Source organism: Heterodontus francisci, chromosome 15 (assembly GCF_036365525.1).
Source record: "Heterodontus francisci isolate sHetFra1 chromosome 15, sHetFra1.hap1, whole genome shotgun sequence".
NCBI classification, from domain to species: domain Eukaryota; kingdom Metazoa; phylum Chordata; class Chondrichthyes; order Heterodontiformes; family Heterodontidae; genus Heterodontus; species Heterodontus francisci.
Window position 1 is genome coordinate 89,046,711 of NC_090385.1, and position 24,705 is coordinate 89,071,415.

General features: G+C 42.2%; 1 protein-coding gene across 1 annotated transcript in view; it reads right to left on the bottom strand.

Moving 5' to 3' along the window:
• Positions 1-1,963: 1,963 nt before the first annotated feature.
• Positions 1,964-24,705, bottom strand: part of LOC137377773 (sodium- and chloride-dependent neutral and basic amino acid transporter B(0+)-like) — a 52,824-nt gene continuing 30,082 nt past the window's right edge. Inside the window, exons 9-14 of the mRNA XM_068047805.1 lie at positions 23,686-23,811; positions 20,117-20,235; positions 10,156-10,255; positions 9,261-9,370; positions 8,985-9,155; positions 1,964-4,918 (exon numbers count right to left, since the gene is read on the bottom strand). Of these exons, the coding sequence (XP_067903906.1) occupies positions 4,796-4,918; positions 8,985-9,155; positions 9,261-9,370; positions 10,156-10,255; positions 20,117-20,235; positions 23,686-23,811 (749 nt within the window). The 3' untranslated portion in view covers positions 1,964-4,795. The remainder of the gene's footprint in view (positions 4,919-8,984; positions 9,156-9,260; positions 9,371-10,155; positions 10,256-20,116; positions 20,236-23,685; positions 23,812-24,705) is intronic.

A 24,705-nucleotide genomic window follows, 5' to 3' on the forward strand; every position in this document is an offset into this window, starting at 1 on the left:
CCAGAACACTGCTCCCAGCACATTTCAGGTGATGTCCGTCCCAACCGTTCAGCTTTCCCCAGCACTGGTGCCAGTGCCCCATTAACCGGAACCTACTTCTCCCAGAGATTATCACCTTTGAGGTTCTGCTTTTTAATTTAGTGCCTTGCTCCTCATGCTCCCTATGCAGAACCTCTTTCCTAATCCTACCTATGTTGTTGGTACCTGTGTGGGCCATGACCACTTGATCCTCCCCCTCCCACTGCAAGTTCCTCTGCAGCCTTGAGCAGATGTCCCGAATGCTGGCATCAGGCAGGCAACACAGCCTTCTGGATTTTCACTCTCAGCTGCAGAGAACAGTGTCTATCCCCCTGACTATACTGTACCCTACTACCACTACATTCCTTTCAACTCCCCCCACTTGAATGGCTTCCTGTATTATGGTGCCATGGTCAGTCTGCTCATCCACACTACAGCCCTCGCTCTTGTCCATATAAGTTGAAATTATTGTTCGACTGCAAGGATTGAGGCTGCTCCACTCCCACCTTCTCGATCCCCTTACCTGCCTGACTCGCAGTCACGCCCTCCACTGACCAAACCAGATGACTCTATCTGAAGGGGTGTGACTGCCTTCTGGAACGTGTCCCAGTAACTTTTTCCCTTCCTGATGCATTGCAATGTCTGGAGCTTAGCCTGGAGCTCATCTACTGTGAGTCGAAGCTCCTCAAATTGCAGACACTTACTACAGACATGGTTGCCATGGATTGCCATGGCAACCAGGAGCTCCCACATGCTGCAGCCATGACACATCACCTGTCCTGCCATCTTTATTGTGTTAATTAAATTAAATTTATTTTCCTTAATTAATTAATCTTCACCAAACTCCTTCACTCACCAAACTCCCTCTATCACACTCTGTACACACAAGCAGCACTCACTGCAGCCTTACGGCATATAGTCCTTCAGCTGTGGATCCTGTCTCTGAGAAAATGGCCTGGGGGTGGAACGGTGCCAGCAAACCAGCACGCTGTTTGGTGGTGTGAATTTTCATGCCTGCTTGCCTCCGACCCCAAATCTTACCCTTTAATTCAAAGAAGAAAAAGCCCAGCAAAACAAACCCTACAGTAACTGACTTGAATTTTTTTTAAGTTGATTGCATTAATTGTAAACAGGCCATTCGGCTTAACAGGTCCATGCCAGTGCTTATGCTGTACTTAAGCCGCACCCTATCAACATATCTTAAAGAGTCACTATAAGTAATGTTGCCTTACCAGCTCTCATCTCCATGGAGGTTTACAGCTCAATTGATGAATATTTGGCCCATTATGTCAGTACTAGCTAGCTCTGTGCTTGAGAAATCTAACTAATCCCACTTCCCTGGTCTCTCTCCACAGCCCTATATGAATGTGTTTTTTTTGTCTTGTGTTGTCAAATAATTTTGCAGGATTATTGTAGTTGCCCAGAGTAGCATACATGAATGTACGCAATCTGTCATTGTATATTTACTAACTTTGACCTTTGCATAATTCACTTAAGTTGAATTGTAACTGTGGTTTAGATATATTATCACACAGCAAGCACCACTGCATTGTTTTACGGTGATGGAAGAAGTCAAAGCGTGTTTTATTACAAGGGATTTGCTTGCTTTATTGGGATAGCATTCCACCAAGCCTGCTACTGCAAGGGATTCTGGGATATTTCCTGGTTCTGTGAATTCTATGGGCTGAATTTTGTGCAGGAAGCGGGGGTCCTGACGCTGGGTCGGAGAGGCAGGGAAACCCCGCCTCTGCATTTTCGCGGTCCCTGGAGTGATCCTCCAGTGTTTTTAAATGTAAGTTTTAGGAGGTGGGATATCCATCCCTTTATAGGGACGGGGATCCCGCCTCCATGAGCTGCTGGCCAGTCAGTGGGCAGGCAGCTCAGCAGTATTGGCAGCACCACCTTGAGCGATGGCCACTGCCGGTACTGCAGAGGCCTCAGATTTAGGCCCAGCAGTGGAACCCCAGACGCGAGGTATGTAAGATCCCAGTGGTGGCGGGAAGAGGCCCCTAATTTGCTGTTAATAGGCCATTTAAGGGCCTCAATTGGCCTCTGGGCAGGAAGGCCATTGTCAGCCTATCCCGTCCCCAGGAAGATTGCTGGGCGAGGGGGAGGTGATGGGTCCTCTGTCCCGCTGCCCCCTAGCCACCCGTTGCCAGTCTCCATGCTCTCAGGGTATGCTTCGCTCCTGTTCAGTTTTTCCTGAAATTGTGAATCAGTGGCCTTTGACATTTACAGGCTACTAATGAACAATTCAGTCTAGTAATGTGAGATAATTCACGCTGATGAATACACAAATACAAATGGTGTCATTTGGAGTTCAAAAAGATATAACACTAGCTGCTTTCTACAAGGATCCAGTCTTGAAAGAAGGAGACGGAACACTTTATGAGCAAACATAAATAAATAGAAAGCATTTCAAATACATTTTCTGATTCATACAGAGATAATTTTAACCTAACTAGCCTGTCAGGATACCAACATGATCCGATCGGGCACCCGTCACTGGAAAGTAGAAGCTGCAGGGGTGTAAAATGTGAGGCCCATCCAATTGTGTCAATTTCCTGTCGGGGGGGAGCAGGTTAAGATCACTCACATAATCATGGCGATATGATCTATATCAGTCCACTGACTGAACAGTTCAAACATGTACTGCACTACTCCCACACTAACTGTCCCATTACTTGTTAACACACTGCCCAGTACTTGGGAAATTAGCTTGGAAGAGAGCAAGGGTGTGCAAGGGACCTTCATATAATTTTTGAATAAAAAGGGAAATTGTGGGAACAACAAGCAGACAACCAAAGAAGTTACTAGGGTGAGACTTCAGCTCAGTAAGGATCCCCACTGAAAATGCAGAGGCGGGGTTTCCCCCGCCTTTCAGCCCATAGCCCCGCCCCATACACAAAATCCAGTCCATAGAATTCATAGAATCAGGAAATATCTCACACCAAGAACTTGGGCTCAGAGGTCAGTGCCCATATTAATAGGTGGAAAATTATGCTGACCTCTGCATCTGAATTCCCAGCATACACTCGCATCCCATGAAGCTCTGCCTTAGGAGTATTCATTTGAAAAATCAACCTCATTATATATTAGGGCTGAATTTAACGACCCACTCATAATCAATTTGTAAGAAAGGAGGAAATGCATATAGAACGTGCCTGGGGGGACTTGTCTTTGTGCTTCTGGTCCCTCCCAATGACCTGAATTTGCTTGCACAAATAGCAAATATAAACTCGCAGGTCACTCCAAAAGGAAGGATGTTGCTCCCTCACTGAATTACTGTAACTCCCAGAATTGGAAGGATATTGCTCCCTCACTGAGTTACTGTCACTCCCAGGACTAGGAGAATGCATCTAATTTATTGACTTTGTTGCACCCCCAAAGGATTAGAGAGTGTATTGTGATATTGGAGCAATGTCCTCACTGAATTGCAAGCAAGGTAAACGTTGAAGGAGATTACAGTTATTGTTCAACCAAACAGGCAGGCACTTAGTCAGCTCCATTAGAGATACCAGGAGCATTACTTTATTTTATCACAATGGTGTGGATCCTTTTACATTTACAGTTTGGGATATTGTACTTTTATCCCCCAAAAATTATCAGTGTGTTATGTGAACATTTTTTGAGATGATATTACTGTAACTTAAAATGTGAATATTTGAGCCATAAACATTAGCGAAGATCACAGAATTCGAAACCCTTAAATAGTGCTGAAAATTATAGGGGGTAATTTTAACCCCCCAAAACAGGTGGGTTTGGTTTAGCTGGGAGGTTCAAAAGCTATAAATTTGAAATAGGAACCGAACCCACCTCGAGCCTGCCCACTTCTGCTTTTAATGCAGGTAGAACAAGGACTAGTGACCAATTTGCTCGTGAGGTGAGTTGACTACTGAATTATTTTAATGAGGCTATGTGCCTCCATTTTAACAGTGATTCCATTTTTAACCACAGTTTGAAGGGTTTCTCTAGCCTCGGCAAGTGCCTCCTTGTCGGCCAGGAGGAGCAGAAGCATTTCCTTCAGGGTCAACAAGCTTATCAGTAAACCACCCTGTAATCTGCCTGACCTCAATGTCCCTCTGACACCCCTCCCCCCACTCACTGCAATTGGACTCCTCTCCCCCGACCACCAATTACTCCCCCATGATCAGAACCCTCCATGACCTCTCTCAACCCCTGCATTAGTTCCACATGCTCTCAGTTTGGCTGGGGCCTTGTGCCACAGGCTTTCTGGCCTGACAGGCAGTCAGCTTGGACATCAGGCTGGGTATGAGCAAGAAACCTACAGAAAAATATTTAAATACATCCTGCAGTTAAAATCACCATGACATTCAGGAAACCCGTATTTGTGGGATTTTGTTCCTAACTTCACCCCCACAATGCCTCCCAAACCTGCACAGAACATGCCTTGGAGGTAATGCCAAGGTCATTGTCATTTTTAAATTTACCTGATTCCCCTTAAGCATTTTTATAGATGTGATGTCTTTTGAGTAAAAACTGAAAGGGGTAATGTTATGAATGTATGCTCCCAGCAGTGAGCCTCACTCATTGGGAATGCACTTTGGGAATTTAGCCATGTGCTCTATATGATTTGCCATAGGAGCATATGATTGAATTCCTGATAAATGCCCCAGAAAAACTCCAGAGGAGTTATGTATTTTAAAAAATTATCCCTATGTTTTGAAAGTTTTGCTAGGATAAACATTTCCAGTTATTTTAAAAGCAACACTTTGACTCTGAAGTTAATGTTTCTAAATTGAACTGAAAATGTCCCCTATAGACTTGCCATCTCAGGGATAGCATGTGTAGAATCATGATTATTGTTGTATCTTTTCCCTCTGTGTTGTTTCAAGTATGGACCCCAGTCTGGTGTTGGCTTGGAGGCTGCAACAATTTTCTGTGAAAAGAAAAATTACATTATTTATAATTTCTATTTTTAGCCACCATTAACACCAAAGTAGAGGGAAAAAAACTTGATCCTAATCAGACTGGTAACAGATCTAACAAGGTTAAATTATGAGGACAGGTTGCATAGACTAGGCTTACATTCCCCCGAGTATAGAAGATTAAGGGGTGATCTAGTTGAAGTGTTTAAGATGATTAAAGGATTTGGTATGGTAGATGGAGAACAACTATTTCCTCCGGTTTGGGAGTCCAGAACAACTTGACATAACCTAAAAATTAGAGCTAGGCCAGTCAGGAGTGATATCAAGAAGCACTTCTTCACACATAAGGTAGTGGGAATCAGTAACTCTTTCCCCCAAAAATCTGTTGAGGCTGTGCCAATTGAAAATTTCAAAACTGAGATTCATAGATTTTAATTAGGTAAAGATATTAAGGTATATGGAACCAAAGTAAGTAAACTGAGCTGAAATACAGAGCAATTATGATCTAATTGAATGTCAGAACTGGCTTGAGGGGCTGAATGTGCTATGCCCGTTTCTATGTTCCACTGTTCTTAGATTAGACTGCAATTTATTTCAGCGCATTAATAAAAGACCTTACTGTGGACATGCTGTTGCTTCTCTCCGTACAGCCCCCTCTGTCTTGCCCATTCATCACAACAACTTCCGTTTACAATGTACCTTTAATTTGGAAAAAAGCTTCAAAATGTTCCACAGACTGCACATAGAAGATGGGCGCTGAGCCAGGAAGGGAGAGATTTGGAGAGCTGGTCGAAAGCTTGGTCTGAAGAGTTATTTTAAAAAAAGAGATGTTTAGAGAGGGAATGCCAGACAACAGTATCCAAGTGGCCAAATGTTGTGCTGACAATGGTGTGGCAAATAAGAGAGGGGAGTCAGGAATGGAAAGTTGGTGACTGTTGTAGGGTTGCAGATTACAGTGATATGGAGGGGAGAGACCAAGGACAGATTTAAACCTAAACATGAGAATTTTAATATTGAGACACTCGGGGATCGGAAGGCAAGGGGTGATGAATGAGCCGGAATTGTTGTAGGATAGAATATGGGTAGCAGAGTTTTTGATGAATGGAGTTTCTGGATGGCAGAAGAAAGGAACCCAAAAAGGGCAGCACTGGAATAATCGATTCTGGCACATGTACAAGGTTTTGAGCAGTGGAGGGGCTGTGATAGACATTCTGGAAGTAATGTGGGTGTGGAACCATAGAACCACAGAAAAGGTATGGCACAGAAAGAGGCCATTCAGCACATCATGTCTGCACTGGCTGAAAAAACTAGCCGCCCAGTCTAATCCCACCTTCCAGCACCTGGTCTGTAGTCTTGCAGGTTACAGCCCTTCAGGTGCAGGTCCAGGTACCTTTTTAAATGAGTTGAGGGACAGTCTGCGTTTTTCAGTGTGATGATGGGGAAGAGGGAATGGGGAAGCCGCTCGCCTCCAATGAAGGGTCCATTATGCTCCTTTAGGAGCTTGTTAAGGGCAGGGGCATTCGGAAAGGCAATTTTCAGTACTGATTTCGGCAATCCCGACCAGTCTGGTGCACCTTAGTGCACAGCTGTTAGGGTCACCGCACGGCCAAATAAACTTTATTGGAAAGTGTAATGGAAATAAATCTGTGGGGCCAACTAGTGCCGGGTCGAGCACTGTACCGTCACTTGGCCTCCAATGGCAACTTTCTCGCCTTGTCTCTGTCCTGACACTTTCATGAGCTGCCTGCACACCACGGCAAGGCAGTGGAAGCTGCCAACATGGCTGTCACCTGCCTTTGCCGCTGGCTCCAGGCAGCCAGCTCCCGCCTTCTAGAAGTGCTCAGTATCGAGCTCGCTTCCTGCCCAATTAGAGTATTAGTTTTCTGAGATTGCGTCGCGAGAGCAATGCTGCTGAATTGTCGGGTCGGGTTTCTGACTTTAGAATGAAAATCCAGCCCCATATACATGCTGATGATACCTTTCGGTACCTACCTTCAACTCATTTAATCTCTCCACTGTCTCAGAATTGCCAGACTGCTCGTCTGACATCCAGTACTAAATGAGAAAACATTTCCCTGCAGCTAAATATTGGGAAGCCATTGTCTTCAGTCCCTGTCACAAACTCCATTCTCTTGCCACTAACTCCACCCCTTTCCCTGGCAACTGTCTGAGGCTGAGCCAGACTACTCGGACCTCTGGTATTATATCTGACTCCTAACTTGCACCAAATCCTGCTCACTCATCCGCTGTACTCGCTGATATACATTGGCTCCCAGTTAAGCTATGCCCTGATTTTGAAAGTCTCATCCTTGTTTTCAAATCCCTCTATGGCCTCATCCCTCCCTGACCCTGTGATTTCCCCCAGCCTCACAGTGCCCCGAGATCTCTGCACTCCACCAATTCTCGTGAGCATTCCTAATTTTAATCGCTCCACCATTGTGGATATGCCTTCAGCTGCCAAGGCCCTAAGCTCTGGAATCCCCTCCCTAAATCTCTTCACCTCTCTTTCCTCGTTTAAGATGCCCTGTAAACCTATCTTTTTGACCAAACTTTCAGTCAACTGGCCTAATATCTCTTTATCTGGCACAGTATCAAATTTTGTTTGGTAACCCTTGTAAAGCGCCTTGGGACATTTTATTACATTAAAGGCACAATATAAATACAGTTCGTTGTTGTTAAATAGCAAAACTAACAAGCAACTTGGGAAGAAAATAAGGTTGGAGTGTAGGGGTTTCTCTGCAACACAGATCAAAGAGCCAGAAGATGCAAAAACGTGACACTAAAGCACCACCACTGTTGGGAAGAAGCAGTTACAGTGGAACATGGTTAAATAGGATGTTTCCATTATAACTGTAGAAATAGGAATTTATGAAAGAGAAAAGTTAACATAAGCATTTAACAAAAATGTGACAACAGACATAATGTTCTGTCGGCAGGAAATGCAGGCGGATGTGAAGTGGGGGGTGGGGGGGGGTAAATTTAATCTTGGGCAGTAATGCAAAGCAGACAATAGTGAATCGGCAGCCTATTTTACACTCCACCTGATATTCCGTTGCATTGACTTTATTCACTCCTCAGTTTTCTAATATAAGTATTCATGGACAGAAAAACCTTTCATGCTACAAAGGTAAGAAAGATACGGTCGAATTTACCTATTTCCTAGGATAGTAGCCATATTTCAGAATCTGAGGAAATTGTATATCCAGTTTTGCAGCTATACCATACAAAACCAGCTTTGTACAACAAGATATGTTTATATGAGTTCAGCGTATCTGGGAGAGCCATTTTCTAAATATTAAGTGTCAGCCATGACTCAGTGGTAGCCCTGAGCCAGAAAGCCATGAGTTCAAGCCCCAGTCTAACCTAGGCTGACATCTCAGTGCAATACTGAGGTATTTCTGCATTTTCAGAAATCCTGTCTGTCTTTTGGATGAGGCATTGAACTGAGGGCCTGCGTCCCCTCTCAGATTGATGTAAAAGATCTCATGGCAGTTTTCCTTCCAACGTTCTGGCCAGTGTCACTAAAAATGGATTATTGGGTCATTTATCTCATTGCTGTTTGTGGGACCTTGCTGTGTGTAAACTGGCTGCCAGATTTCCCTACATTACAATAATGATTACACTTTAATGGTACTTCATTGGCTGGAAAGTGCTTTGGGACATCATGAGGTTATGAAAGGCATTATATAAATGAAAGAGTGTCAGAGTTAGTTTGCACACTGTTCTGAGACTAATAAGATGCATATAACATTACGTCTGATGGTTGCAAGGATGAAATCCGGTAGATTTTCAACCCGATTACTATTGCATGTGGACCTACAACAATAAAATTGACCCTAATTGGTGCTAAATTGTAAATTTCACAAACAAATCACAAGGATGGATGGTAATGTGTGTATGATTGAATGAGTGGGAAAATGTTGGAAGAGGCTCGAATGAGATTGTAACTAAAGCACAATGTTGGGGCTGAGTAGATAGGGAAATGGATCTAATTTTCCATTATGCGGCACTGATACCTGCACCTCAATGAGTGTAAAGTTCACACAGCCTTTAAAAGATATCAAAGTGTTTTCTTACCTGACATAGATTGGAACCCTCAGATTGAACAATTTTCACAATGGCAACAATGGGGATCCATATAATACAGAAGATTATCATACACCAGCCAAGTGCTGTTGCCCAGACAGGGTACTCAACAGATCCATATGTTGGTGGAGCAAATGTTACCAAGGACCAGATTAAGATTGCCTGGGAAAAATGATTGTACAAAACAAGGTCAATAACACAATAAGAGACTATCTGCAGCTTCATTATTTTCAGTTTAAATCAGTAAAAGATGTAACATCTCCTTACTGTCAGCAGAAGTGGAGAGATAAAAAACCAACACGCTCTCCACCACAGCCAGAAGAGCCAATTCTTTTCCCCAATCATCATCTCAATGTCCTTGATGAATCTGTTTCCCTCTGTGAACAACAAGAAAGCAGACAGACACAATCATTTGGTTTGCCCTATCTGTAGGGCAGCTTGTTTGCTGTGGAATTTCATCTCGTCAATAATGAACAGGTTAAATCACAGAAGGGATCATCTGTGATTTCAAACTGGATGAGTAAATTTTGTCCTGTCCCCAACTTGACTCCTTGAGAAGGTAAAATGTTTGTATAAAATTCTGAAGAACTCACTCTAGGGAAGGCTCATGTTTCAGATTTGTGCTGGGATGGACAGGTCCCCTTAGAATGGGGGAGGAGGCACTATCAAAGTGAGTCCTCTGTCCTGAGCTGAAAAATGGAACAAGGATTCCAGAAACATCATATACACACTCAAACAGAACCTGGCCTCTTCCATTTGTCTTGATAGTTGGGAGAACCTGGTAACTGACTGAGTCAAGTGGTAAACAGCTGTTCAGCTCAGAGTGAAGATGTTTGGACAACATCTCCACCAGCAATTAACAGGAAAATGGCTGCAGCAAAATTTATCCCAACAACACCCAGCTGTAACTTAACAAGAACAAGGGGGCCTCACGGTGAAGGATGCAGAAGGCTCTATTCTCTTATTGGCCTTTGGATCCAAATGGGGAAAGATTTGACAAAGGGGAGTAACTGAATTTCCAGTCATCATTGAAGATGAAGAACTATCTACATCATGGTATCCTATTCATTTGATTCTCCTGAAGAGACATGAGTACCCATAAAAGTATATTTTAAAATGTATTTATTTCATTTTGTTTCAGTGCTTTCCCTGTTGCACTTACTATAGATCCAGCTTAGGCCAACAAGTTCCACGATCGCAGCGACAAGAATTCCCCATCCAGCACAGAAATGATCAATTAAATTAATCCAGTAAATCCCAGCCTGAAAAGAAATGAAATCTTTGAAAATGTGCTGCTTGAGAAAATAACATTCTGATATTCAAACTAAGAGCTTTTTTTGGGACATGCAAAATCATCACTTTTCTCAATTACAAACCAGCCAGTCCAAAATTGATTGCACTGCTATATCTTCTGAGATTTTGGGCAGTATTTTCGTCTGCCTGAGGAGGCAGGACTGGAGGTGAGCGGGCCTGCAATTTCCCGCTAACGGCTGGTATGCCAGTCTCCTGCCATGGTCCTGCCTCTGGGCCATTTTTGTTCAGGTAGGATCGGGGTGCAGCGGGAGGGCGGGGTAATGGCGAACCACCCGCAAGCAGTGGGTAACCTATTAAGCATCGCTGTCAGGGGTCATGACACGGAAATGCACCCGACGTCAGGGACCCCACCCCAGGACGAAAATTCAGCCCATTCTGTCAGACCCACTACCTTCCCCCTGTTTCTTACAGTTCTAAACAGTGTTTGCTGCTGATCTCTTCAAATATGCAATGCAAAAATAACCACTTGATGTGTCTGCTTTAACTATCTACACCATGACCATCACCTAGTGAGATTATTTGCAACAGCTTCCAGCCAAGCTCCTGTTCCTTGACTCCACCAGTACAACTGTTGGCATAAAAATCTCAGACGTTCTCAGAAATATCAATGCACCTGTTAACATCTGTGATAGCCAAAAATGTAATGGTTCTGATCCATCTGAATAAATCTATTCAGTGCTTTGAAATTGGACACTAATCTCAGCTCACCATCACCTTCTCAAGGGCAATTAGGGATGGGCAATAAATGCTGGCCTAGCCAGCGATGCCCACATCCCCCGAACGAATAAAAAAAAATTACTTTGTTCAGTTATCATGGTTATGAGACAAAATATAGCAGCCACTTTACATACAGCAAAATTTCACAATCAGCAATAAAATGATCTGTTAATCTATTCCTTTTCGTGTTGATGATGCAGGAAAATTAACTGAAAGCTTTAATGGAATCGTCAACGTGCCCTGAGCAGGTAAATGAGACCTTGGTTTACAGTATCACAGAATTGTTGCAGTGCAGAAGGAAGTCATTCGGCCCATCGTGTCCGCACTGGCTCTCCGAAAGAGCAATTCACTCAGCTCCATTCCCCTGTCTTCCCCGTAACCCTGCACATTCTTCCTTTTCATCTAACAGTCTAATTCCCTTTTGAATGCTTCAATTGAATCTACCTCCACCATGTTCTCAGGCAGTGCATTCCAGACCTTAACCAATTGCTGCATGAAAATGTTTTTCCTCATCACTTTTGCTTCTCTTACCAAATACTTTAAATCTGTGACCTTTCCTTCTCGATCCTTTCACAAGTGGGAACAGTTTCTCTCTATCTACTCTGTCCAGACCTCTTATGATTTTGAATAACTCTATCAAATCACCTCGCTGCCTTCTCTTCTCCAAGGACAACAGCCCTAACTTCCCCAATTTATCTTCATAACTGAAGTTCCTCATCCCTTGAACCATTCTCGTGAATCTTTTCTGCACTCTCTCCAATGGCCTCACGTCTTTCCTAAAGTGCGGCACCCAGAACTGGACACAATACTCCAGCTGAGGCTGAACTTATACAAGTTCAACATAACTTCCTTGCTCTTGTACTCTATGCCCCTATTAATAAAGCCCAGGATACTGTATACTTTATTAACCACTCTCTTAACCTGCCCTGCCACATTCAATGACTTATGCACATATACACCCAGGACCCTCTGCTACTGCACCCTATTTAGAATTTTACTCTTTATTTTATATTGTGTCTCCATGTTCTTCCTACCAAAATGAATCATTTCACATTTCTCTGCATTGAATTTCGTCTGCCATTTGTCTGCCCATTCCACCAACTTGTCCATGTCCTTTTGGAGTTCTACACTATCCTCCTCACAATGCTTCCTAATTTGATATTTCCTGCAAAGGACAGCACCTCTAACAACATAGCACACCCTCAGCTGTTGCCTATTTTTTATTTAATGCAGGTGAAGGTGTGAATTAAGGTCTTACTTGAGTATTCTTAAGGAGACGCTAACTGAAGATTTGAGTGAGAAGCTGTATGCTTGTAATCTTTTTACTTTGTAAAATAAATACAAGACAGAGTAAAGACTGGCTCCAGCATAATCCTTCAACAAGAAGCTTTCTGGAGTTTAACATGGTAGTAAAGGCTGGTTGCCTAAAGGTAAAGTTTGGAAACTAAGAAAAATTTGTTTAGAAACATAGAAAATAGGAGCAGGAGTAGGCCATTTGGCCCTTTGAGCCTGCTCCGCCATTCATTATGGTCATGGCTGATCATCCAACTCAGTAGCCTGTTCCTGCTTAAATCATTAATGTATATTGTGAATAGCTGGGGTCCTAGCACCGATCCCTACGGTACCCCACTAGTCACTGCTTGCCATTTGAAAAAGACCCACTTATCCCTACCCTTTGTTTCCTGTCTGCCAAGCAATTTTCTATCCATCGCAATACACTACCCACAATCCCATTCGCTTTAATTTTACACACTCTTATGTGGGACTTTGTTGAAAGCCTTCTGATAGTCCAAATAAACCACATCCACTGGCTCCCCCTCATCAACTCTACTAGTTATATCTTTGAAGAATTCTAGTAGATTTGTCAAGCATGATTTCCTTTTCGTTAATCCATGCTGACTCTGTCCGATTCTGCCACTGTTCTCCAAGTGCTCTGCTATAAAATCTTTGATAATGGACTCTAGAATTTTCCCCACTACTGACGTCAGGCTGACTGGTCTATAATTCCCTGCTTTCTCTCTACCTCCCTTTTTAAATAGTGGGGTTACATTAACTACCCTCCATTCTGTAGGAACTGTTCCAGAGTCTATAGAATCTTGGAAGATGACCACCAATGCACCCACTATTTCTAGGGTCACTTCCTTAAGCACTCTGGGATGCATACCATCAGGCCCTGGGGATTTATCGGCCTTCAATCCCATCAATTTCCCCATCACCATTTTTCTACTAATATTGATTTCCTTCAGTTCCTCTCTCTCACTAAGCCATGTGTTCCCCAACATTTCTGGTATGATATTTGTGTCCTCCTTTGTGAAGACAGAATCAAAGTATGCATTTAGTTGGTCAGCCATTTCTTTGTTCCCCATAATAAATTCCCCTGTTTCTGACTGTAAGTGACCTACATTTGTCTTCACCAATCTTTACCTCTTCATATGCCTATAGAAACTTTTACAGTCAGTTTTTATGTTCCCCGCAAGCTTGCTCTTGTACTCTATTTTCCCCTTCTTAGTCAATCCCTTGGTCCTCCTTTGCTGAATTCTAATCCCAATCCACAAGTCTGTTGTTTTTTCTGGCAAATTTATATGCCTCTTCCTTGGATCTAATGCTATCTCTAATTTCCCTTGTAAGCCATGGTTTGGCTACCTTTCCCGTTTTACTTTTGCACCGGACAGGGATAAACAATTGTTGCAGTTCATCCATGTGCTCTTTAAATGTTTGCCATTGCCTATCCACCGTCATCCCTTTAAGTAATGTTTCCCAATCCGTCATAGCCAACTCTTGCCTCATACCTTCGTAGTTTCCTTTACTAAGATTCAGGACCCAAGTCTCAGATTCAACTACATCACTCTCCATCTTGATGAAGAATTCTATCATATTATGGTCACTCATCCCCAAGGGGTCTCGCACCACTAGATTGTCAATTATTCCTCTCTCATTACACAATACCCAGTCTAGGATAGCCTGTTCTCTAGTTGGTTCCTCAATGTATTGGTCCAGAAAACCATCCCGTATACACTCCAAGAATTCCTCCTCCACGGTATTGTGACTAATTTGATTTGCCTTATCTATATGCAGATTAAAATCACCCATAATTACAGATGTTCCTTTATCACATGCGGCTCTAATTTCCTGTTTAATGCCATTCCCAACATTACCACTACAGTTTGGGAGTCTATATACAACCCCCACTAACATTTTTTGCCCCTTAGTGTTTCTCAGCTCTACCCATACAGGTTCCACATCGTCAGAGCTAATATCTTTCCTCACTATTGCGTTAATTGCCTCTTTAACCAGCAATGCAACTCCACCGCCTTTTGCTTTTTGTCTGTCCTTCCTAAATACTGAATATCCCTGGATGTTCATTTCCCATCCCTGGTCACCTTGCAGTGATGTCTCTGTAATCCCGACTATATCATACCCGTTTACATCTATTTGTGTGATTAATTCATCCATTTTATTGCGAATGCTCTGCATATTAAGGCACAAAGCCTTAAGGCTTTTTTTTTTGACATTACTTGTCCCCTTCCCACTATTTTTGACTGTGGCACTGTTTGATTCTGCCCCTTGATTTCTCTGCCTATCACTTTTCTTATTCCCCTTACTGTCTTTTGTTCTTGTCCTTGATCTCTCCTCCTCTGACTCCTTGTAAAGGTTCCCATCCCCCTGCCATTTTAGTTTAAACCCTCCCCAACCACTCTAGCAAATACTCCCCCTAGGACATCAGTCCCGGTCCTGCCCAGGTGTAACCCGTCCAGTTTGTACTGGTCCCACCTCCCCCGGAACCAGTCCCAATGTCCCAGGAATCTATAACCCTCCCCCTCACCATCTCTTCAGCCATGTATTCATCCGATATATCCTGCTATTTCACACAGAAAACTAAAATCCCACTGGCTATTGTGGAAAATGGCAGAAAGCAAGTGTAAATTGTCAGGATATGATTACCCTCCAACGTTCTCTGAGTCTGAACCATATGACCAGTGAAAGAATGAAGTGGATATGCGGACACAGGCTACATCCCTGCCAAAGGGGAAACAAGGTTTGGCCTTAGCATTGTCACTTCCTACCAAAAGTAAAATCAGAAGTAAAGTATTTTGTGAACTGGATGCTTGTCAGTTGGATGCTGATAAAGGTTTGGATCTTCTGTTAGAATACTTGGATGAGATTTACAAGAAAGATCATCTATTAAATGCTTATGAGGCAGGGTCAGACTTTGATAAATTTTGGAAAACTTATGGTTATTCAATGAAAGGATATATCATGGATTTTGACAGTCTGTATAGAAAATTGAGGCAATTCAATTTGGAGATCCCTGCTTCAGTGCGAGCATTTAAATTGCTAGGTTATGTTAGGGTGTCATATATGGACAGGCTCCTGGTTTTAACTTGCAGTTGGTTCTCGGAAAAGACTCCCTGTTGGATCAGATATCTGTTGACATAAGAAAAGTCTGGGGAAACAGTCATTTCCTCGAGCTTTGGTAGAACAAATGGGACATTCTGCCATGACACAAAGAATGGAGGACTTATGATTGACGGATTTCGAAATGGTCCAGATATTGGACACAGGCACCAGTACTATGGAAAGGTTAAAGACAGGAGGAATGCGAATGAAAGCACCTTTAGCAGATTTGGCTATTACAGCAGAAGACTGAATTGGAACAGCAATAATAGGTGAACGTATCCCAGGAATGCCCAAGGAACTTTTATTAGGTGCTTCAGGTGTGACTTGAAATATCATTATGCAATGAACTGCCCAAAGCAGAGAGGCAGGGTCCTCAAAATGATGCATGACACAGAAATCTAAGACAGAAGAAGATGATAATGATGAATCTGAATGAATTGTACTAGTCATAAGGAATTTTAGTCCTGTGATGAATGTGTTATTTGCGGATTTATTTAACTGTGCTGTAATAGATAGTGCTTGCATGTCGACAGTATGTGCCGCAGATTGGTTAAAATATTATCTGGATTCACTGACTAGTGAGGATTGCACAAAGTTTAAAGAGTATAAAAGTATTAATTGCTTTAGGTTTGGTGATGACAACACATTGAAGTCACTAAAGAGAGTTGTAATTCCATGTAAAATAGCTAGAGGAAGCCACAGTACTGATATAGTTTCTAGTGAGATATCTTTAGAGTAAACCTTCTTTGAAAAATTCACAAATGAAACTTGATATGGAGCATAATAAGGTAATTGTTTTTGGAGAGTCAGTGGATTTGCATTTTCCCCAGTCAGGGCACTATTGTATTTCCCTAACAAAACTTGATGTTTTTAGTCAGAGTATTCAAGAAGAATTAATGGCATCAAGTGATATGATTCAGAAATAAAGCAAATTGTCTTAAAGTTACACAGGCAATTTGCTCACCCTTGTCAAAGATTAAAAACCCTGCTAAAGGATGCAGGTGTGATTGATGGAGACGATACAAGGCTAACAGAAGAGATTACTGAAAAGTGTGAAATCTGTAAAAACGATCGGAGGACGCCATTACCTCCTATTGTAAACCTTCCATTGGCATGTAACTTTAACGAGGAAGTTGCCATGGATCTACAGGTATGGGACAAAGAGATAAATGTTTTATTCTACATTTTATAGATGTGGAAACCAGATTTAGTCTTTCTACAATAATAGAGCAAGGACAAAAGGGTGAATATAGATAAAATCATGGAAAAATAGATCGGGACCGGACTTGGGGCATCTGCTAAGTTTCTGACTGATAATGGAGGGGAATTTGCCAATGACGAGTTCAGAGACATGTGTGAAAACATGAACATTATTGTCATGAATACCGCAACTGAAAGTCCTTTCAATTCATTCTATTTTTTCTGCACACTTGAATGCTTTACATACAGCGAAACGGCTTTCATCAAGGCTGAGGTCTCGGAGACAAATCAGAGAGCTCTGAGGCATTGTAGAAGGCCATTATAAAAGAGATGGTCATATGGAATGGAAAGGCCATAGTAAGATAATAGGTTATGATGGTAGGACAGTAGTTATGAAACATGGAAATCAAACTGTTAAGGGGGGCACAATGGCACAGTGGTTAGCACCGCAGCCTCACAGCTCCAGCAACGCAGGTTCAATTCTGGGTACTGCCTGTGTGGAGTTTGCAAGTTCTCCCTTTGACTGCATGGGGATGCTCCAGTTTCCTCCCACATGTCAAAGACTTGCAGGTTGATAGGTAAATTGGCCATTGTAAAAATTGCTCCTAGTGTAGGTAGGTGGTAGGAGAATTGAGGGAAGGTGGGGATGTGAGAGGGAAAAATGGGATTAATGTAGGATTGGTATAAATGGGTGGTTGATAGTCAGTGTGGACTTGCTGGGTCAAAGGGCTTGTTTCAGTGCTGTATCTCTCTATGACTCTATTCCTCACATTAATCGGGATTGATTACAAAATCTCAGAATCTGAGCAGCTGATAGAAGGAAATGGGGCACCTTGTACCTCAAATGCTCATGTGTTTTGTGATGAAGGTCCTGAAGAACAGACTATGGTACATTAAGGCTGGATAGTGGTAATTTGAGTGATCATGATGCGCAGGACAGAGCTATCACATCCAGAGGCCAATTGCCTTGTGTAGGTACCCGGGTGACGCATTCTCCAGAGGGGTTTAGTGAGTGGAGGGATGCAGCAATTGTGGGACATGCTGGAGAGTAAGAAAGCGCAGTGCAAGTTCTAATAGTGGGTCTGGAAGTGACTCTTGTGTCAGGAAACAATCACATACTGGAAAAAGAGCCTTTGATAGTGCGAGAGGGAGATCTTACAGTAGTAGTCCCAAAAGAGATCAAAGTGCTAGTCGAAGCCGCAGTTTGAACAGAATACACAATGAATTGGAGGCTGAAGAGCAGTCTCGCCAGAAAACTAGAAGCAGAGGTCCTCATGACTGTGAAGGTTTGTTGGCTGCCAATAAACTTGAAGATAATCTAATGAGAGGCAAAACAAAAGAGTTAGAGAGTTGGAGAGAGTTTGGTGTTTATTCTGAGTAATCAGATAAGGGGCAGCCAGCCTTGTCAGATAGATGGATTTGTACTGAACAAGTCCTTGCAGATGGGACTTATTAGACTAAAGTGAAGCTACTTGCGAGGGGTTTTGAAGAGTGACTGGGTGATACAAATGTTAGAGTGGAGTCTCTCACTGCTGGAAAAGTAATTTTGAAAATCCTTTTAGCTGTTGTGGCCACATATTCATGGGAGTGTAGGTCTATTGACATAAAAGCCACATTTCTGCAGGGTGATACTTTTCAGAGAGAAATATTTCTGAAACTGCCTAAAGAGACAGCAAATTCAGGAGGAAAACGATGCAAACTAAACAAATGTGTCCATGGCCTTAAAGATGCTTCTAGGGTGTGGTATTTCTCAGTGAGATTTGTTTGGCTGAAAATTGCCTGTGTTCAACTAAAAGCAGATCCTGCAATAATTTATTGGTATCATAAAGGAAAACTTTCAGGCATTATCATGATGCATGTTGATGATTTTTTATGGGGTATACCGTGGAATTTGAGAACAATATAAGATTAGAGTAGAATTTAAAATTGGGAGTCAGGCCTGTGGGGCTTTTAAACATATTGGTCTAGATATTAAGCAAAGTAGGTCTGGAATAACTTTAATCAACAATCCTATTTAGAGAGTGTTACTCCCATTCCGGTTAATCGTGTGAGGTCATCACAGAAAGATGATGATATATCTAAAGAAGAGACAAAGCAATGTGAAGCTTGACTGGTCAATTAAACTGGTTGTGCACTCAGACTAGACCTGATGCTAGTTTTGATGTGTTGAAGTTAAATACAATGACGAAACACCCAAAAGTTGAGAATGTTTTAAGAGCAAATAAAACATTCAAAAATCTGGAGTAATGTGTACTGAAGTTCCCATCCTTAGGTAACCCAAAGAATATGAAACTAGTCATTTTTAGTGATGCTTCACATGCTAATCTTCCTGATGGGTATTCGAGTGCAGCTGGTTTCATAATATTTTTGATGGGTGAAAATGGAAAATGTTGTCCAACAGCTTGGGAAAATAAAAAGGGTTGTTAAAAGTACTTTAGCTGTAGAAACCCTTGTGGAGGCAGTGGATAAGGAGTTCTATTTGGCAAATACTTTAGGTGAGATTCTGCATAAGGAGTGTACTAAAGAAAATCATTTCCTGTGGATTAATATACACTCCACAAAAAATGTGAGCGATAAAAGGTTACGGATTGACCTCGCTGGATTGAAACAAATGCTGGAGAGAAAGGAAATCTCAAATTAAATGGGCACATGCAAGCCATCAATTATCTGATTGTTTTACAAAAGGAATTGCTTGTACAGAGAAATTGTTAGGCGTTATAGAGCAGGGTGTCTTGCTGTGTAGTGCTTTGTATAGAATATGGAATTTATTTTGATTTGTTTTGAAATGTTTGTTCATGAAAAAGAAGGGAATCTGTTAATTGTGTTTAATAATATGCAGGTGGAGGGTGTTAATTAGAGTCTTACTTGTGTGTATATATAGATACATTTATATATGTAAGGAGACACTTACTGAAACTGGGTGAAAGTTTGACTGAGGAGCTACATATTTATAATCTTTTTACTTTGTAAAATAAATGCAAGAGTAAAGATTGGCTCCAGCATAATCCTTCAACAATGAGATTTCTGAAATATGACATCAGCTACTCCACTGAAGTATCAGCCTAGAATATGTGCTTCAATTCTCGATTGCAATTTGAACCACCACCTTCTGACTCAGTGGTGAGAGTGTTTCCAAATGAGCCAAATGAAACTTCAGACAGACTCTTATGAAGGTGGGTAAACCTAAACTGAAAAAAAAAATGTTTCAAACAATATCCTGCTGATTTAAAATGAACACAATAAAACAATGATTCACAGGGTGACAATGAAGGTGAGTTTCATCTCTTTAACCAGGCTCTGTATGTAGTAACAGCAGATGGGGAAGGGTCAGTCAGTCCCACACCATCACTGCACAATATTAAATAAATGGAAAGCAACAAGACCAACAAACAAAGTCCTTCTTTTATCATTGAATTCTGTGAAATTTCAGATTTCATAGAGTTGCAACCAGCACTACATGTGGAAACATTGCATACTATTAAAAGACAACATACCTGTGTTATACATACAAGGCCAAGGAAAAAAAATAACAAGCAAACACCAGTTGTCACATAAAGGCGCTTTGATCGTAGAAATTTAGGGAACTGGTCCAGCAGCGTTGTTATAATTGTTTCTGATGAAACAAATGTTAAATGAGATCAGTAATTAATTAATAATTTACACAGTCCCAATGAAACCCACTATTGGAGCTGAGGAACAGATGAGGACAGCATTCTCTAAGCATGAGTCTGTTCTCTGAAACATTGGAGAGACTGGGTCAGGCTGTCAGCCCTTTACAAATTGTAAGCAGAATATCACCACAGGGCTCGCTTGCGTTTAAAGTTGTGTTTGTACCAGGAATATGAATATGATGATCTGACTCTGTTGGGTAGGTTGGTAACTTCAGTGCTTCCTTTCTTATGCCATGCCATTTGCAGTGAGCTCCTTTAAGAGGTCGATGCTGCTGTACCATCGTAGAAAGAAGGCAAAAGATTCAAGAGTGTCCTCAGTGCATGGCATTGTAGCCTTCCCTCCAGGACATGAGTGTCAGTGAGACTAGTGGACATTTTCATTAACCTGGCAGTCTTTTCTGAGGGCTGTAATAAGGAGGACGAGGAGGGGAATAGGAGGGACAATCTTACCTCCATGTCTAGTCTTGGAATGGGGTACTGGGACGGAATGGAAAATATCTATCCAGAGAAATGAAGGGGGTGGGGGACGCTGCTAGGGCAGAGGAAATGGTGCTGTGCTCTCAACTTTGTTATAGTTGTGAATGGGGTCCATTTCATGGGACACAGGGTACCAGTACAGGCACGGGAAGGACTGTATCAGTGGAACAGGCTCCACCTGAACTGCAGTGGGAATAGGGCCCTAGTGGAAAGATGAACAGAATGGTCACAAGGGCTTTAAACTAGTAAATGGTGGGGGGAGGGCTCAGGTGGAGAAGGTAGCATAAATAATAATTCTACAATAAAAGGGAAGAGAGTAGAGCAACAGTCAGAAATTGGGCTTTAGGCACTAAAGGTAATGGAAAAACTGAAAGATGTAAAGTATTTAAATTAGAAGAGAGAAATAAGAAATGTTTGAGAAAAACAACAGTAGAGCAGAAGGACAGATTAGGGCGTGTGGCCCAGTTAAGCATTCTTTATACAAATGCACGGAATATAAGGAACAAATGGAACGAATTGCAAGCGAAGTTTCAAGTTAGAGGGTATGGCATGGAAGCCATAACTGAGACATGGCTGCAAGATGGTAAGAACTGGTAACTGAATATAGAAGATCTACAGGAAGGATATGGAAACTGGTATGGGGGAGGAGTAGCCTTTGCGATTAAGGATGAAATATCTTCACTAGTAAGAGAGGAGATAAGCAGGCAGTGGAGACTTTCTGGGTAGAATTAAGAAGTAGAAAAGGATTTAAGACTGTAGTGGAAATTGTATATAGGTTTCCTGATAGAAGCTGTGAAGTAGCAGAATATATAGATTAGACAAGCATGGAGCGAAGTTAGAGTGGTTTTAATGGGGGATTTTATATAGATTGGGATAAGCAGACTAGCTCACGTGAGAACGATAGCAAATCTCTTGAGTGTGTCCGGAATAGTTTTCTGCAATAATTGTCCTGGAACCAACAAGGGGTCATGCCATATTAGATTTAGTGATGAGTAATGAGCCAGCTTTAGTTAACAACCTAATTGCACATGGACATTTATCTTATAGTGATCATAATATGATTTAGTTCATTCAATGTTGTGTTTGACAAGGAGAACTGTGAAACAGCTGAAAAGATTTTAGATTTAGTTAAAACTGACTTCAATGGGATGAGACAGAGACTGTCTGCAGTAAACTAGGCAAATCTGTTAATGGGTAAATGGACAGAAGAACAGTGTGAGGTGTTCAAAAAATAATTTAATGTGATACAGAACCAGTTTATACTCCTAAGGGGCAAGATCTCTACTTGCCAAAATAACAGTCAGATGATTAAAGAGATATGGGCGGCACAGTGGCGCAGTGGTTAGCACCGCAGCCTCACAGCTCCAGCGACCAGGGTTCAATTCTGGGCACTGCCTGTGTGGAGTTTGTAAGTTCTCCCTGTGTCTGTGTGGGTTTTCGCTGGGTACTCCGGTTTCCTCCCACCACCAAAAGACTTGCAGGTTGATAGGTAAATTGGCCATTATAAATTGCCCCTAGTATAGGTAGGTGGTAGGGGAATATAGTTACAGGTAGGAATGTGGGATTAGTGTAGGGATAGTATAAATGGGTGGTTGATGGTTGGCACAGACTCAGTGGGCCGAAGGGCCTGTTTCAGTGCTGTATCTCTAAATAAAATAAAAATAAGAGACAACACAAAACTGAAAGAAAAAGCATGAAAAAATAAGCACAAATCCTGGAGAATGGGCAAGATGCAAAGGACAACAAAGGTGACAAAACAGATAGTAAGAGCTACAAAGGGAATATAAAAAAAGCTTGGAAGGGATATCAAAATCAACACAATTTTTTTCTACAATTTTATTAGGAAATGAGGGTGTGGACTTCTTGAAAACTGATAAGAGTGATATTATGATTGAATATAAATGACCGACATGTTGAATATTAGCTGGCATCAGTATTTATAGTAGATAAAGATGATGGCATGCCAGGCATTCCAAGGAAACTAGTATTGAATCAGAGACGGAGACTTACCACAATTAACGTAAACAAAATAACAATAATGAAGAAAATAATGGTACTAAAGAGTGATAGATTCCCAGCACCAGATGGTTTCTATCCCAGGGCAATGAAGGAAGTATGTGAAAATATTTCAGAGACCCGAACCGTAATCTTTCAAAGTTTTCCTGTTTCTAGAACCATTCCTTTAGATTGGAAACTTGTATGTGTCACTCTGCTATTAAGAAAGGTGAGAGGGGGAAACCGGCCTAACATCTGTTGTTGGGAAATTACTAGAGTCTATAATTAAGGATGGAGTGACTGAATACCTTGAATATTTTCAGCTGATCAGAGAAAGCCAGCATGGTTTTCTAAAGGGTAGGTCATGCCTGATGAACCTGATTGCACTTTTTGAAGATGTGACTAAAGTAGTGAACAGGGGAATGTCTATGGCTGTTATTTACCTGGACTTCCAAAAAAGCATTTGATAAAGTTCCTCATAAGAAGCTGTTAGCTAAAGTTCAATCTCATAGAATCAAAATCAAATTATTGACCTGCTTTGGAAATTGGCTGGGTGGCAGGAGACAGAGTAGGTATTATGGGCAGGCTCTCTAATTGGCAGGATGTGACTAGTGGTATCCCACAGGGATCTATGTTGGGGTCTCAAATATCTACCATATTTATTAATGACCTGGATGATGGGATAGAAAGCCACATATCCAAGTGCCCATGAGAAGGTTGTAGCAAATGGATTCCAGTGTAGGCAAGTGTGAGGTAATCCACATTGGACTTAAAAGGGGTGGAACAGAGTATTTCCTAATGGTGAAAAGCTAGAAACAATAGGAGGTCCAAAGTGACTCAGGGATCCATGTATACAGGTCATTAAATGTCAGGGACAGGTACAGAAAAAGATATGTTAAATGAAGTAATGCTATTCTTACCTATACTTGCAAATTGACTGTCGAGTCCCAGAGTGACCAGCATGAAGAAAAATAAAATGGACCATAAAGGTGCCACTGGCAACTGTGCAAGAGCCTCTGGGTAGGCGATGAAAGCCAAACCAAAACCTAAACAGTGGATACAATTGAAATGGTGCAATTAATGGCACTTAAGAGAAAGATACTGTAAACTGATGCCATTTATTTAAAACCTATTAAATCTTTGGCCTCCATGTCTCGAGAGACAATGGGTAAGCGCCTGGAGGTGGTCAGTGGTGTGTGGAGCAGCGCCTGGAGTGGCTATAAAGGCCAATTCTAGAGTGACAAGCTCTTCCACAGGTGCTGCAGAGAAATTTGTTTGTCGGGGCTGTTACACAGTTGGCTCTCCCCTTGCGCCTCTGTCTTTTTTCCTGCCAACTGCTAAGTTTCTTCGACTCGCCACACTTTAGCCCCGCCTTTATGGTTGCCCGCCAGCTCTGGCGAACGCTGGCAACTGACTCCCATGACTTGTGAACAATGTCACAGGACTTCATGTCGCGTTTGCAGACGTCTTTAAAGCGGAGACATGGACGGCCGGTGGGTCTGATACCAGTGGCGAGCTCGCTGTACAATGTGTCTTTGGGGATCCTGCCATCTTCCATGCGGCTCACATGGTCAAGCCATCTCAAGCGCCGCTGACTCAGTCGTGTGTATAAGCTGGGGATGTTGGTCGCCTCGAGGACTTCTGTGTTGGAGATACGGTCCTGCCACCTGATGCCAAGTATTCTCCGGAGGCAGCGAAGATGGAATGAATTGAGACGTCGCTCTTGGCTGACACACGTTGTCCAGGCCTCACTGCCATAGAGCAAGGTACTGAGGACACAGGCTTGATACACTCGGACTTTTGTGTTCCGTGTCAGTGCGCCATTTTCCCACACTCTCTTGGCCAGTCTGGACATAGCAGTGGAAGCCTTTCCCATGCGCTTGTTGATTTCTGCATCTAGAGACAGGTTACTGGTGATAGTTGAGCCTAGGTAGGTGAAC